Raw genomic sequence first — 13,539 nt, 5'->3', positions numbered from 1 at the left:
GTCCATACATATGGTTGACATGTGGTTGACCATTGGCCGCCTTTTTTCGACAGAGGGGAACGCCTGTTAATGGCGGCTCCATTGTTAATTACTCCGAGGCCGGATGATATCTGCTGAGAGTGACACAGAAAGGTAGAAGGCCTACCCACTTCACCTGTTTACTGGTGTGTCCACACTGAGCAACCAAACGACTATTGATCGTTTACTCTGAGGGCCTACCGCGAACCACGTTTGAGGTGTTGCCTCTGTGTCGTACTTGTAAATTCGTACGTAAGTATGACAGGGAGGCAATACGTCGAGCGTGGTTCGCGGTAGGCTCTCAGATCTTTTCGCTTTATTAACAGATTTAATATGTAGGTGCATCCCTGTCATTAAGCGTATGGCGTATGTTGTTTGTTCGGTATACCGGAGTCGATGGTGCAATGGCCAATCTGTTACAGATGTAGTGCATAATTGAAGGGATGTTTACAAAAACAACATAACTGACTACACTGGTTGACACCTGAAACGATTAACAATGTTCTTAAAAAAGTGTCAACCGCTCTAAACAGTTATGTTGTTTTTGTAAACATCCCTTCAATTATTTTCTTTCGTATTTTCATGGAAACGTACGTGTCTTACTATTTCAATCAGACTCGGTACAAAAAGTACTGACGTTGACTGAAGTAGCATATAATATTTTATTATAACGATAAAGAGGGAAAGGGAATGTACTCAAGAAAACAGCAAAACTGTAACAGAAACATATTTATCGTCACTTTACGAGGATCAATTATTACATTCCACGTGAGCTGATTGCATTTGTTTATTTGAGATGTAAACAAGAGAGAAATTAATAAAATGATGGAGTTCTTTTCCACAGGCGTAACCTTTAATTTAATACACTTTTATACTGATGAGATAACAGAATTTTAGAGCTTAGTACCACACAGACAAGCGTAACATGCCACTCTTCTTTTATATGCGTACACAATTACACATTAGGCAAGGGAAGGTCAAACTTACTATCAACAATCAATATTATAGCGAGCCGCCTACCGTTTAATCGTATGTTTATCGCAGATTTTTCTTCTCAGAGCATATTTAAGGTAAAGAGAGTAAAATCAGATACTAGTAAGCTAACAAGTTTATCAAATGCAACTACGTAGCTACAGCTCAAGCACGTGCTCCGTATAATTTAGAGATAGGGAAGGTGTGCTGTGCACCAACCATGCAGCTAATGCAGCGCACTTAGTGCGGGGTTGTGGGGGCAAGAAGACTCCTCTACGATGAGAGATCGTGTCACTCGTGTGCAGGGTGTGTCTTGTCTTTTAGAAATATTGTTGCATACAAAATAGAAGCATTTCAATTAAAACTACAATTTACAAAATATACATTTTATCATAAATTATTAGTGGACGGATCTTAAACAGATATAAAAACGGGTCACAATCTCACAATATTATTAAATAGATTTTATTTAGTATCTTAATTTCTGCTTTGATGAGAGCTCTTAACCATCTTAGATTATATTGATACCTATTTACAATACATATTAAAATGTGATCTAATATTTAATTATTCTGTGAGAATCATGTGTGTTGGGTAAGTATATTTAAAAACCCTCCATTTTTGGCAGTTAAGAGTTCCATCATAGCACGTGTAAAATTAACTACTTACGGACGAACGTGCAATAAAATACTCTTTCTTATTATAATCTAAAGGTGTTACCACACTAACTAATCAAGTAATCAATTGTGGTCAATGCCTCAAACAAAGCTTAACTATCAAATAAAACAAGTCAGTAAAGTAATAATGTGTCAAATTGTATAGTAGGAGTCATGGGCAACTAATGTATTAATTAGACTGTTATCGCTTTACGGTCCAATGTGACTGAGATCTTTTATTGTGTAAAAGAAAAGCTTCATCGTATCAAACAGTTCCATCTCGATATCCAACAGATAGGTGCTGATACTTTAGTGTTTTTTTTCCCTTCTCAATATACAACAGTAGCTTATATTTGACAGTTGATTAGTTATACGACGCTTTTATACTTTATCGAGATATGTCATGATTATCTATCGTCACGATACAACAGGACTGCAGAGAGCCAAAATGTATGAGATTGTATGGAGTCGCTTTGATACTTTCATCGACGATATCGTCTAGGACTAAGTATAAAAGCGACTAATGAAGTAACACCTTAAATCGTCCCAAAAACACTAGATCACTGAGTAGGAGGACGTGGCGACAACGTTGGTTCCTCGCACGGTGAGTGGCGTTCTTCTGTGTTATACTTGTATTCCCTGTCTCCGTGTTCAGGGCCCGGAGGCGTACCACGGCCCTCTGTGACTGGGGCTGCTTCTAGAGGAGGTCCTGTGGGACCGAAGGGCATGTTTTCGGAGTTGTACGCTACGTCACTGGTACCGACGTATTCAGATGGTTGGTAGCCGTAGCTGTTTAAGCTGAAACAAAATCAGTTAATTATTGCTTATTTAATTAATTTAATTACAAGGTAAAATTACTATTATTTTTGTCATCTCATAGTCAGTTGAGTTTCAGATAGCAACAATGAATGAATGTATATTTAATTCGCTTACCTGTTAGGCCAATAGGAAATATCTTCAATGGGGTGGTGTGCGTACGGTGCATACGCATGCTGATAATAGGGCGAGTGCTGCGCTGGCGTCTCGTACTGGAAACAACATTAATTATTGAAATTATATTATTATATTATCTAAAGGTTGTCTGGAAGAGATCGCTCTTCAGACATAAGGACGCCTTCTGTTCACCTCTGTGTTTACAAGTATGTATAATGTGTGTTTCCTTGTTTTCTTGGCTCAGCCATCTTGAGCGAATGGGAGGTGTTCGGGCGGTGAAAGGAGCGTTTGAGGGAAAACCGATAGGACGCCGCCCAGTCGTCGATCTAGGTATCGATGGGCGGATGTGATGGACGCTGATCTACGCGAGCTCCGGATAGAAAACTGGCGAGAAACGGCACAGGACCGGAATCAGTGGCGTGCAGTTGATTTGGAGGCCAAGGCCAAGACACACTTTGGGTCGCTGCGCCAGAGGAGTAAGTATAAGTAGGTATATTTAACAAATTCTCGAATAAATTGCTACTTTGTGTAGGTAGGTAAGTATAAGTGAACATACTTGAAGTGGATATAACGGCTGTGGTTGTGTGGCAGGGGGCTGGTACTCCAGCGGCGCAGGGTATGGAGGCGTGCGGTACGGTGATGAAGGGGGCGGAGGGGGAGAGCCCTGCGCCGGCCAGTAGCCGCTGCCGGACCATGTGTAGCTGGCGGTGTTCGCGGACGGAGTGCGCTCTGAGCTGCTGTAGGTTGCTGAAATTAAATATTAACGAACGTTACTATGATCCTAAAAAAATGCATGTTAATTAAAACCAAAATATTACTTTACTAATCCGCGAAAAGATAACGTGCTAGTCAATCAGTGCTAACCCATTATACTTACTTGTGTATTTTTACATGCAACTAATGTTCCCACCCTCCCACCGCAAATATGAATACGCAAATAAATATAACAAACCACCACCAAAAGAACAATACTCGACACGTGTTTCGCCTCTCTACGAGGCATCCACAGGAGATGTTGACGGTCTGACGCCCAGCAACGGAATGACCTCTCTAGATTGCATAAAATGCATGTTTTGACCTAACCTGAGACCTTAGGTCGCTAAGGAAAAAGACTGTTATAAGGGTGACTGGCCACTGGAATTCGGAACATTCGAAGCCCTTTTGAATGGATAATCAAGGATCATCAACCAACGACCAACCATCAACGTAAGTTTTTCTTGAGTGAAATCGGAATATGTCTTACTAGTTTACCTATTTACGAAATATAATGACTTACAAGGCGGTGATAGCGTCCGTGGCCGGGAGGGCGGCCGGGATGGGTATGGCGCAGGCCTTCGGGAAGCGGCGTTACTGCCACCATACAAGGACTGCGATGCCACGAACCATCCGCTAACTGTAATAGACATAGACACGATCAGTTCAATGACTTCTATTTATTTATAATCCAAAATTCTAGATTATTACACTAATTGATTCCTGGCCTTATATGGTTCTTGCATACGATGACGTATGGAACATGCACATGTTAAGGCCTTAAAATTATATTCTACTGTTGCGCCGAACACTTTCTAACGTACCTTGGTGATCGTTGCAAGGAGTTGTGGTGTAGATTGGTACACGGTTTGTACTTGAACTCTTACCCTTTATCGTGATCGACCACAGTAACAAAACGATTTTATCGTTATCGTCAATCAAACTATTGTGGTTTAGTTAAAAGTCTATAAATAAAATATTCTCTTATGCAAATCTTATCTTAGAAGTTGAATGATTATTTTAGAATAAAATATGCGAATATATATTTTTTGGTTAATAAGGTACTAAAAAAACATATTTACCGGTTGAAAACATCGTGAAACGAAACGTTTAATTTACGTTCCAAGTCGGGGGCGGAACTTAGGGGCGTGGCCAATGCCAAAATTGCAATCTAAATCGTATAATGTATACAGGCATAAAAAGAAAAAAGTTGTCTATGACAATGACAGCTGGCCAACTGTCCTCCGTCATAATTGTCAAAGCAAACCAAACAACCGGTTGGAATTCTTATTTGGATTTTCTTTCCTCCTATTTGAATAATTCGGTATTGTTTTAATTTTCACCTTCTGCTCATAATATTTCTCTGACGCCCTTACACTTGGACTAAATAACTACACAGTATTGAACATAACTTTTTTATTGCGACAATTATTGTGAGAGTACTTTACAGTATACGATCTACTACTACTTTTTCCCAAAAAAATGAACATGGTAAATAGATTCGTGCAAGCAGATTCTAGTAACCTGCCAGAAGTAAACACCTTGATGATTCTTGAATATGTTATAAGCAGCAACAGGCACAGTATTGATGAAATAAGAGATGTGAAACAATTGGCGTAAGTTACAAAATTACCTAAAAGTCGCAACTGATCTTTTGTGTACCGTCAGTTTATTAAATAACATTATTATTTTTTAGGGCATCAGACGAAAATTATGTTATAGATGCTGTAGGATTTGTGCAGCTAAAAAACAATGGCACTGAATGCCTTGTTAAGGCCAAAGTTGCCTCGGAAGAGGAGGGCGAAATTAAATATTACACTGTGTCTGTTCATGTAAATGAAAATGCCATTACTGACAGTTCATGTAATTGCCATCCTGAATTAGCAGGTAAATATTCGAAGACTTATTATAAGCGGTGTTTTAACAACTTAAATGTCCAAAACTTCTAAATCCCAGAGGACTTTTCATATATTTGGTATCGCGAGTGCGATAAAGCGTTCATGGGACTTAGAGGTAGCTTTTCTGCAGACTCAATTTTGTGTCTGTGTGTAACTAACTCTTATTTGTGTCGCTTAACTTCAAACTCGGGTAAATCCATTCAATCTCAGCAAATATCTACTGTCTATCTATCTCTATTCCCTTTATACCAAAATCATATAATCTGACACATGGATTTAACCAAGTTTGAAGTTAAGCTACTCATTTATTAATGCTTCTAGGAGGGTGCAAACACACTTTGTTGTTCATGTGTTGGCTGGAAGTGAAATCGTCAATACCTGAAAGCGCTCCAGTGCAATGTTTTTGGCATAAACCCCTATTGGGAACTAATTATTCACTGCTTGCCAAGGACATATTTAATTTCTAAAGAGCGCGCAACATCTATAGCAGAATGTAAGAAAATAAACTTTACAAACACTATTTTAACCTTTTTACCGCCGGTAACACAAACACACAATGAATAGTTCTATGTCAGTCAAAAGGTCAAAACATTCACCACATCTATAAATGTTATTGGTGAAACTCTATCTATTATTTTTATGGTTTTAGGAAGATGCAAACACACGTTTTTGTTCCTGTGTTGGTTGAAAAATAAATCATCCATACCTGAAAGAGCTCCAGTCCAATCTTTTTGGCATAAGCCTCTCTTGGGAACTAAAGATTCTCTGCTTGCGAAGGACATTTTTAAATTCAAATCAAAAAGGAGTGCCGTAGAGCCACAGCCAAGAAACCCTGATGTGCTGAATAACTTTCTTGAAGAATGTAAGAAAAGAAACATTACAAACTCTCTTATTTTGAACTATTCACCTCCACAGTAAATGCTGTTGGTAAGTGCTTGTTGCTTAATGCACAATTTTTTATTAAGTAAGTTTTTTATCACCTAAAGGATGAGAAGACATCCAGTTTTTGTTTTATAATATAAGTTAATTATCATTCCAGTTTAAAATGGTAGACATTGTCAATGTTTTATTTTAAACCCGTGGAGTGCCCTAGTATCACACATGTGATACTCCATACTACTGTGACACTAGGGCGCTCCATGTGTTAACATGTATAATACCTACTAAACTATTAGATCTTACCGTAATGTGGTGCTTTTAAACTGAATATTTTGCACTTTTAGTTTAATATTAAAGCTCTGTTTTATAAGTTTAAACACAGTAAAGTTTTACTAGTTATACTTTACTGTTATTTTTCAGAAACGTTAACTTTAACAACTTGAAGTGAATTTCTATATAAGTAAGTTTCTTTGTTACTGTGTCTCTGATCTTTATTAAATATTAGTAAGTTTTGATTTGCTTGTTTATAAATTTTCGAATCCATTTAAACCGTGACTCTGACAAGTTATATTAATTGTATTTTATACATACATGACCTAACCTAACCAGACATAATTATAAATGTTTGTAAGCAAAGCTTTAAAATTTATTTACAAGACGTCAGGAGTATTTTAATGTCAAACTGCCTACAATTCAGAAAGTATGACGAATCCCAATAAACACAAAAAACAAATTTGTAGTTGCTAAGGTACATCTTCAAACAGGTTATGGGCCCAGCACGCTTACATATAAAATAAATAATCAATAACTTACATTGTGGATACTGATGCGGCGACGAACTTTGTTGCGGATAATGCGTTCCCACAAAATCCCTCTGATAGTACCCTTCAGGCCTCTCTTTAGCGTCCAAGAACGCTTTGGCGAAAGGATTGTACTTGATCTTGAGTGACGTCACTTCCTCGTTCTGGTACGCGGTGACCGCGATGAACTGGGTCTCGGGGAAGGGATAGGTCATGATGCGACGGAGGTCCGTGCCCACTTTCACGAGATGGACTCTTGGTTCGTATTTGTGAAGAGAGTTCAGCATGATCTGAAAAAAAAAATGTAGGTAAACTGATGTCAATCATTCTGTAGAACGATTGATAGGTAGTAACTAACATTGTCTTCGGTTACCGCGATAGTTACTCATGAAATAAAACTATGGAAACGGATTATATCGCGTATGATAAATTATATAATACATCCCAACGTTTACAGCGTTCGTGGTCAACGGGTGACCGCGTTTCAGGTAGAAACTATACATAAGGAAATTATCTTTTTTTTTTTTTAATTATGAATGGGCTTACTCATGGCCACAGACTAGCCGAGGCGTAGACGTGGCCTACGATGGAGCGAGCTCGCCCAGAAGGTGCCTGTTCACTCTTGATTTTAAGGTTGCCGGGTTATAAGAACACGGAAATATAGACGCCGGCAAGGAATTCCATTCCTTGGCAGTGCGCATAAGGAAAGTAGAAGCAAAGCGCTTCGTGCGAATTGGTGGAATATCTACCAAGTAAGGATGGAAACCGGCCGTGCGTCTAAAAGTCCGATGGTAGAATGGGGACGGTGGAATAAGCTCGTGTAGCTCTTGGGCACACTCCCCGAAGTGCAACCTGTAGAATACCGACAGGCTGGCGACTTTCCGCCGATGGGCCAAAGACTGAAGCTTAGCCGTTAGCTTCTTGTCGCCAATCATCCTCCTGGCTCTGCGCTCCACTGAGTCCAAAGCGGCGAGTTGGTATCACGATTGTGTCTGCCTAATATTCTCACGTGACAACGGTTGGTAAACTTTAAGTTGTAATAAAATATTATAGATTCATAATGTCGGGAAATGTTCATTTGTTGTTTGCTCAAGCCGCCTTGAGTGAACATTTCCTACCGTTCTGTCACTCGAACAGGATTTGACTCTTCAGGCCTCGGGGAAACAAGCTATTGTTTATTACACTACAACACAAACAATAATAAAATAGCCATATCCATCATGTTCCAACAGTCATTTGTAGGAATACCTTTCAAAAGAAAGTATCAAAAATTACTGAAACTATATACGTGTATGTTGTTTGTTGAGCAAAGGGAATTGAGTGAAGGCAAGACTGCTACGTCATGTCTCACGCCATATCGTAACTGTTCGGTTACTTCTGAACTTAAATTTCCGCACTAGGTCAGTTATATATTGAAAACCGTTCACAACCATTCGCTAGCATTAACGAACAATTGTTACTTTACACGTTTCAAATCTCGCACACTCTTAACAATAAAATCATAATCGGGCAATTAATACGCCATTAATTTTTGCAGAACTCATCTAATCTAACACGAATGAGACTAGTAAATATAGCATCGAGACAATAATTATTACAAATGATAGTGCGTACTCCGCTAAACAGTTGGTAAAGTTACAAATTTCACACCGAGACGCCAACATATGGATCTGGATGTATCTCATGTTTGTTTTCATGTTCATTCGCGCCATATCGCGTGAGAACTGGACTGTTGTTTCCGACAATCCTTTTCGAACACATCTTTTCAAACCAACCAACATAAGTGTGATCTTGAGATCCGTAACCAGTGCTTTATCGGAGATAATGTTTACTCTGGTTCGTCTGAAGAGATACGCTCGTATGTGATGGGAATACCGGTCAGTAGCGAGCAACTGTAGCAGTAACACCTCCATACCACCTGCTTTCTATTAACGCAGATTAGTATTCTGTCAATAATGCCTTTTTGGAATATCGATGGTAACGGGAATCTATTAATATGGAGCAGTTTGATACATATGCAGTTGAGAAGCGAGCTGTTCGCAGGATGAATAATGTGTTGAAACAGTTCTACATACCTACGGTTCGTGCATTCGTCATCATACATAAGGCATGGAAATTGTTCCAATAAAAGCCCAATAAGAGTAGCCCAAAAAGTTACCTTTAGGAATGTATCTGCTCTGCTGGCTAGTTTTCAACCCCTTAAGAACAACTTTACGATTATGACCCAGCACCCTGATATCACGCGACACAAATCTGTCCTCCATTACATGCTTGAAATGCTGGCTGCAGTAGTCTAAAGATTTGTTCTTTGTATAGTTAAATCTAACCCCTATGCTGAAGATAACTATTAGAGATATACTTCTCACTGACATTTTAAGAAATTCTTCAACGATTTCTTCGAGCCGCCACCGCAAAGATCGCAACGATATTGTGGTAAAATATTCACAGAATTCGCTAAAAAAGTATGAAGGTTAATACTGATAATTAATGTACTCGTATACCTGTCCATTGCCATTGGTTTTGTTGGTGAGCTTGACTTTGGCGAAAGATATGGGTTCCTTCATCCAGTGCGCCCCGAAGTTGGGACTCTCCGGGTGGATGTAGATGGCGTTCGAAGGCGGAACCTCCGCTTTGCCTCCTGGAACCTGATAAAGAAAATTCATGTCTAAAAAAAATTATCGAAAGGGCTGGCGAGAGAGTCAAGATCTAGTGCAAGACATCGACACTTGGAAAACAGAAAGGTAAGTTTTTCCTCAAGATACTTGAGTAGGTAATCTAATAGCTTATTCTATAAAATAAATGTATATATCAGTAGGCACGGTCGACGTCAAATGTTGTCAGCACACGTTCCCTAACGCTAATAGTAGACACTCTTACCGTTAGGGAACATGAAGCCAGATACCGACACCCCAACGTGTTTTCAACGGTGCAAATTGATTTGCACGAACCCCAAGAGCACTGAGCAGGTACATACATGGCCGTCTGGTCCGTATCACTATGACCACATAATGTAAAACCAAATACTCCTCGAGTCCTCGTTAACTGACTAGCATGCCTCCAGGCTGTTTTGACTACGGGAATCGTTAGATTGGATGGCTGAAATACATACCCACTCCCCGTTGACGTATTTCCAGCGGTGTGAATCAACTTGCACGAACTCCAGCAGCACCGTATACATCGCCGTTGGGTCCAAGCCGCTCGCGCTCACTTTGACCACGGGGAACATTCGGCTGGAACAAAAAGGTACTTTTCATTTCTCATGCTGTGAATCTCATTGTTGTTCTAAAAAGTGTGCAGAAAATGATACGTTTCTGCACTAGAGCATTTTAGGTTCCAAGTACGATTTTATTAATTTTTTTTACGATAAGCAATCCCTTGGTTGACAATCTACTATTTTAATTTAATTTCATGTTTTAATTGTGTGATTTAGTAAATGTTTTAATTCAGTACTTTTTGTCCCGAGACTGACTGAAATAGCAAGACACGTTCGTACGTTTCCGTGAAGATACTATAGAAAATAATTATGCACTACATCTGTAATGCCTATTGATCTCTCTATTCGTATTGGCGTTGCGTTACTTCAATCAACATTAGTTTTTACAATATTCGTTGAAATGAGTTAACTTTAAAATATTCGGTAGGTACTTAATACAATAAATCTATATCTCTGATTAAATCACAAATTTGTATTTATGAATTATAAATGATATAAAATTATTAATTATGTTTGTATGTACAAAGTCTTTCTTGTCGGATTTCGTCGATATAAATATGATGGATGACACTATTATTTTCGTAACTGTGACCTCATCATGATTTCTATCTTTAGTTATGATGATGATCACACCTACCATAATTGTTTTACCTAAACGTTCAAACACAATAGTTTGAACATAAAACAATAAACATGGCACCTATACCTACCGTGATCGTATCTATTAGGTAGATCCTAAAGTCACAATTGATGTGCCTATTTTTTACTCGTCATAGTCATCATATTTATAACGACCTTACAATTCGTATTTTAGATTCCATAGGTACATTTTTCATGGAACATTAAAGTTCTTTATCCGTCTAAATGAAGTTTAAGGTCTAATCTATCCGCAACGTTGCATTACGCGATAGTCCCGTTTAGTCAAAGCCTCTTCCTTGTTTACAGCCGCTTAAAACAAGCAAGAACTAGTCTAAGGAGTATTGTTCGACCCGAGACCTACACCTCAAGGATAGGGCGATATCGGGCACGGACGGCGCTGGTTAGCCGCCCTGCGATAATGAGCAAGACCTACCCCGCTAATTACTGAAACTAGCCGCGGCGGTTAGCACCGCTCTATATGGTCTCGTGATACGGAGTAAACAGAATCATTAAACTAAATGGACCTAGTGCAGTGTTTTTAATGACCAAAATATTAGGTACAATTTAAAATTTGACATCTCAGGATTCGAAAGGCTCCTTAAATATGAAATGATAGTCAAAATTGTTCAATACAGCCTTCAATTTCTGCATCTACAATTTCTTTATTTTTGTTCTGATCATGTTTAAAGTTGATAGAGTCGTACCAAACAAAGTCTGCAGCGGATTTGATAGCCCCCGCAGTGTACCTAAGTGTTATGTATACGTCATAATTTCATAGAAGTTTGACGTTTAAAATGACACTTGCAGTGCGTAGGCTATCAATATCGCTGCAGACTTTTTACGGTCCGACTATATGTTACATTTCGAAACTCATAAGAGTCATAAGTAATATCAAATCGCAGTCAAAATTGTAATAAATCGCCACCATCAAGATTTCTTCGTTTTGGTTTGATCATAATAAAAATTGATTTATTGTCAACATTGTAAAAGCAATTTAAAAAGCTGGTCTTCAGGCTAGGTTTTGCAATTCCACGAATCGCGAGTTTACAGTTCGGGCGAACTATGAGTTTATACTATAGTAAACTTTGGTCCAATGGCTTACTTAATGCCTAAAAACATTCCCTACCAGTCAACCTATGGTTATGGCTAACCATGTAAAAATGGTGCTATAGTAAGAAGCTATAGTATTGTACAGTGTTAGGTACCTACATAAGTAGGGGAGACCGAGGAGAGTTGTGACAGAGGAGAGTTGGAATATCGTCAATTTTTTGGAATCTATTAATTAGAAACTAGGTCGCAACAGTGTGCGTTTGTTAGCTCGTAACTTGAACTAACAAACGCGCGCTATTGCGACCTAGTTTCTAGATTCCAAAAAATCGACGATGTTCCAACTCTCCTCTGTCACAACTCACCTCGGTCTCCCCTACACTTTCCTAGTAGTTACACTCGTACCTACTTACATTTGTAGCTCAAGCTTTTTACTTCGAATATAAGTAAACCTATATAATTACGTACCTACAAATCATATGCATTGCCCCATAACATGTAGGTACATCGGTTGATTAATGTTCCCTTACAGCAAGTTTATGACCTCTCACTAACTTTGATGACCTACCCGATTATGCTCTCGGTGTAATTACTAGACATTATATTTTAGCTTTATTCGCTTCGTGTACTTCATTGTTGTCCAAGAACCTACTTTGCTATGAAACTATGTTGCCGTCATTAAGTACGGTATTTTGAATGACTAGTGAGTAAATCATATTTTTATAACGTGCATAAATACAAACAATGAGACATAAGATGTTTGCTTTTGCTTGGATTACAATTAGTTTTTATATGAAAGCAATTGATGGCAGTTTTCGTTCAAATGAGCGACTAGAGTTAGGTATTTAACTGGCATTTACTAATTGTAATATATGCTTTGTTTGATAAAAACGTCCAACTTAGATTAACTTTCTACCACTTCTACCTATGACTAATCTAAAAAAATGTCTTTTTCATGGCATTTAAATGTCCCTTTTTATAGTTTTTCGTAAATAACTCGTAAACGGGGGCCGTGGCAAAAAATGTTCTTTTACATACATTTAAACTAATTAGGTACAAAAAACGAGAAAGTTACTTATAATCTATCCTAAGGTCGTTCTAACTCGTAAACGGTAAACCCATAGCAAAAAATAGTCTTTTACGTAAATAATCTGTATAAAATAGGGTGTCCTACCTCTAGTGTCCGTTTGACGTGGTATTTTTTGGACACCCTGTATATCTATTTTGTAGGAAACGCTCACGATCGTCCAGCACGCTGTCAAAATCCACTTCACTACGCTTAACATAATTTCCTGAAAACTTCCTGAAAATCCTGATACATTGTCAACTCACCGCCCATTCTTCGTAACGATCATCTCATTGGTGAGCGTCTGAAATGACACGCTCACGATCGTCCGGCACGCTGACATCCACTTCAAAAGCTTCCAGAAAATCCTGATAATAATATTGCCTACTCACCGCCCATTCTTCGTGACGATCATCTCATTGGTGAGTGTCTGAAAGCGCACCCACAGCTCGCGGTCATCCAAAGCGACGGAAACCTCGCGCTCGCGGCCGCCGCGGGCGTTGCCGCCGCCGACCGTCGGCTCCACGGCGCTCAGGATGTGGGATGCAGCCATATTGCTGAAACAATAGAAGATTACTTAATAAGAACACAGAAATGTTGTTCTTAAAAAAAAGATATTAGTAAAATTCGGAGTTCGGACAGCTAGATATACCTATTGCGCAAC

At 38.8% G+C, this 13,539-nt stretch overlaps 2 protein-coding genes across 4 annotated transcripts in view; one reads left to right on the top strand and one right to left on the bottom strand.

The window, feature by feature from the left end:
- Window positions 1–2,158: 2,158 nt before the first annotated feature.
- Window positions 2,159–13,539, bottom strand: part of LOC134666040 (T-related protein) — a 30,605-nt gene continuing 19,224 nt past the window's right edge. The window contains exons 2-9 of one of the 2 annotated variants that reach the window (XM_063523144.1): window positions 13,268–13,432; window positions 10,019–10,139; window positions 9,411–9,554; window positions 6,923–7,199; window positions 3,856–3,972; window positions 3,136–3,326; window positions 2,580–2,674; window positions 2,159–2,444 (exon numbers count right to left, since the gene is read on the bottom strand). In XM_063523144.1, the coding sequence (XP_063379214.1) occupies window positions 2,207–2,444; window positions 2,580–2,674; window positions 3,136–3,326; window positions 3,856–3,972; window positions 6,923–7,199; window positions 9,411–9,554; window positions 10,019–10,139; window positions 13,268–13,428 (1,344 nt within the window). In that variant the 5' untranslated portion in view covers window positions 13,429–13,432 and the 3' untranslated portion in view covers window positions 2,159–2,206. Of the gene's footprint in view, window positions 2,445–2,579; window positions 2,675–3,135; window positions 3,327–3,855; window positions 3,973–6,922; window positions 7,200–9,410; window positions 9,555–10,018; window positions 10,140–13,141; window positions 13,180–13,267; window positions 13,433–13,539 lie in introns of those variants that run through there. The other variant, XM_063523145.1, reaches the window with a different exon arrangement.
- Window positions 4,585–6,624, top strand: LOC134666340 (uncharacterized). Of its 2 annotated transcripts, XR_010098482.1 has the most exons (4): window positions 4,585–4,948; window positions 5,029–5,219; window positions 5,552–5,723; window positions 5,880–6,624. XR_010098482.1 is itself a non-coding variant. In XM_063523487.1 (3 exons), exons 1-3 carry the CDS (start codon window positions 4,815–4,817, stop codon window positions 6,146–6,148), a joined length of 594 nt encoding a protein of 197 aa, XP_063379557.1. In that variant the 5' UTR covers window positions 4,585–4,814; the 3' UTR covers window positions 6,149–6,624. The 2 variants fall into 2 exon arrangements, 1 of the variants encoding a protein (XP_063379557.1); XM_063523487.1 differs by lacking the exon at window positions 5,552–5,723.

The sequence above is a fragment of the Cydia fagiglandana genome, chromosome 7, assembly GCF_963556715.1.
Source record: "Cydia fagiglandana chromosome 7, ilCydFagi1.1, whole genome shotgun sequence".
NCBI lineage: Eukaryota > Metazoa > Arthropoda > Insecta > Lepidoptera > Tortricidae > Cydia > Cydia fagiglandana.
The sequence above is the reverse complement of the archived record's forward strand: the minus strand, read 5'-3'. Positions and strand labels throughout refer to the sequence as shown.

Coding starts and splice junctions, on each gene's coding strand:
- LOC134666340 (XM_063523487.1), top strand. CDS start 4,815: ATGAACATGGTAAATAGATTCGTGCAAGCAGATTCTAGTAACCTGCCA. Junction 4,949..5,028: donor AGAGATGTGAAACAATTGGC/GTAAGTTACAAA, acceptor ATTATTTTTTAG/GGCATCAGACGAAAATTATG. Junction 5,220..5,879: donor TTGCCATCCTGAATTAGCAG/GTAAATATTCGA, acceptor TTATGGTTTTAG/GAAGATGCAAACACACGTTT.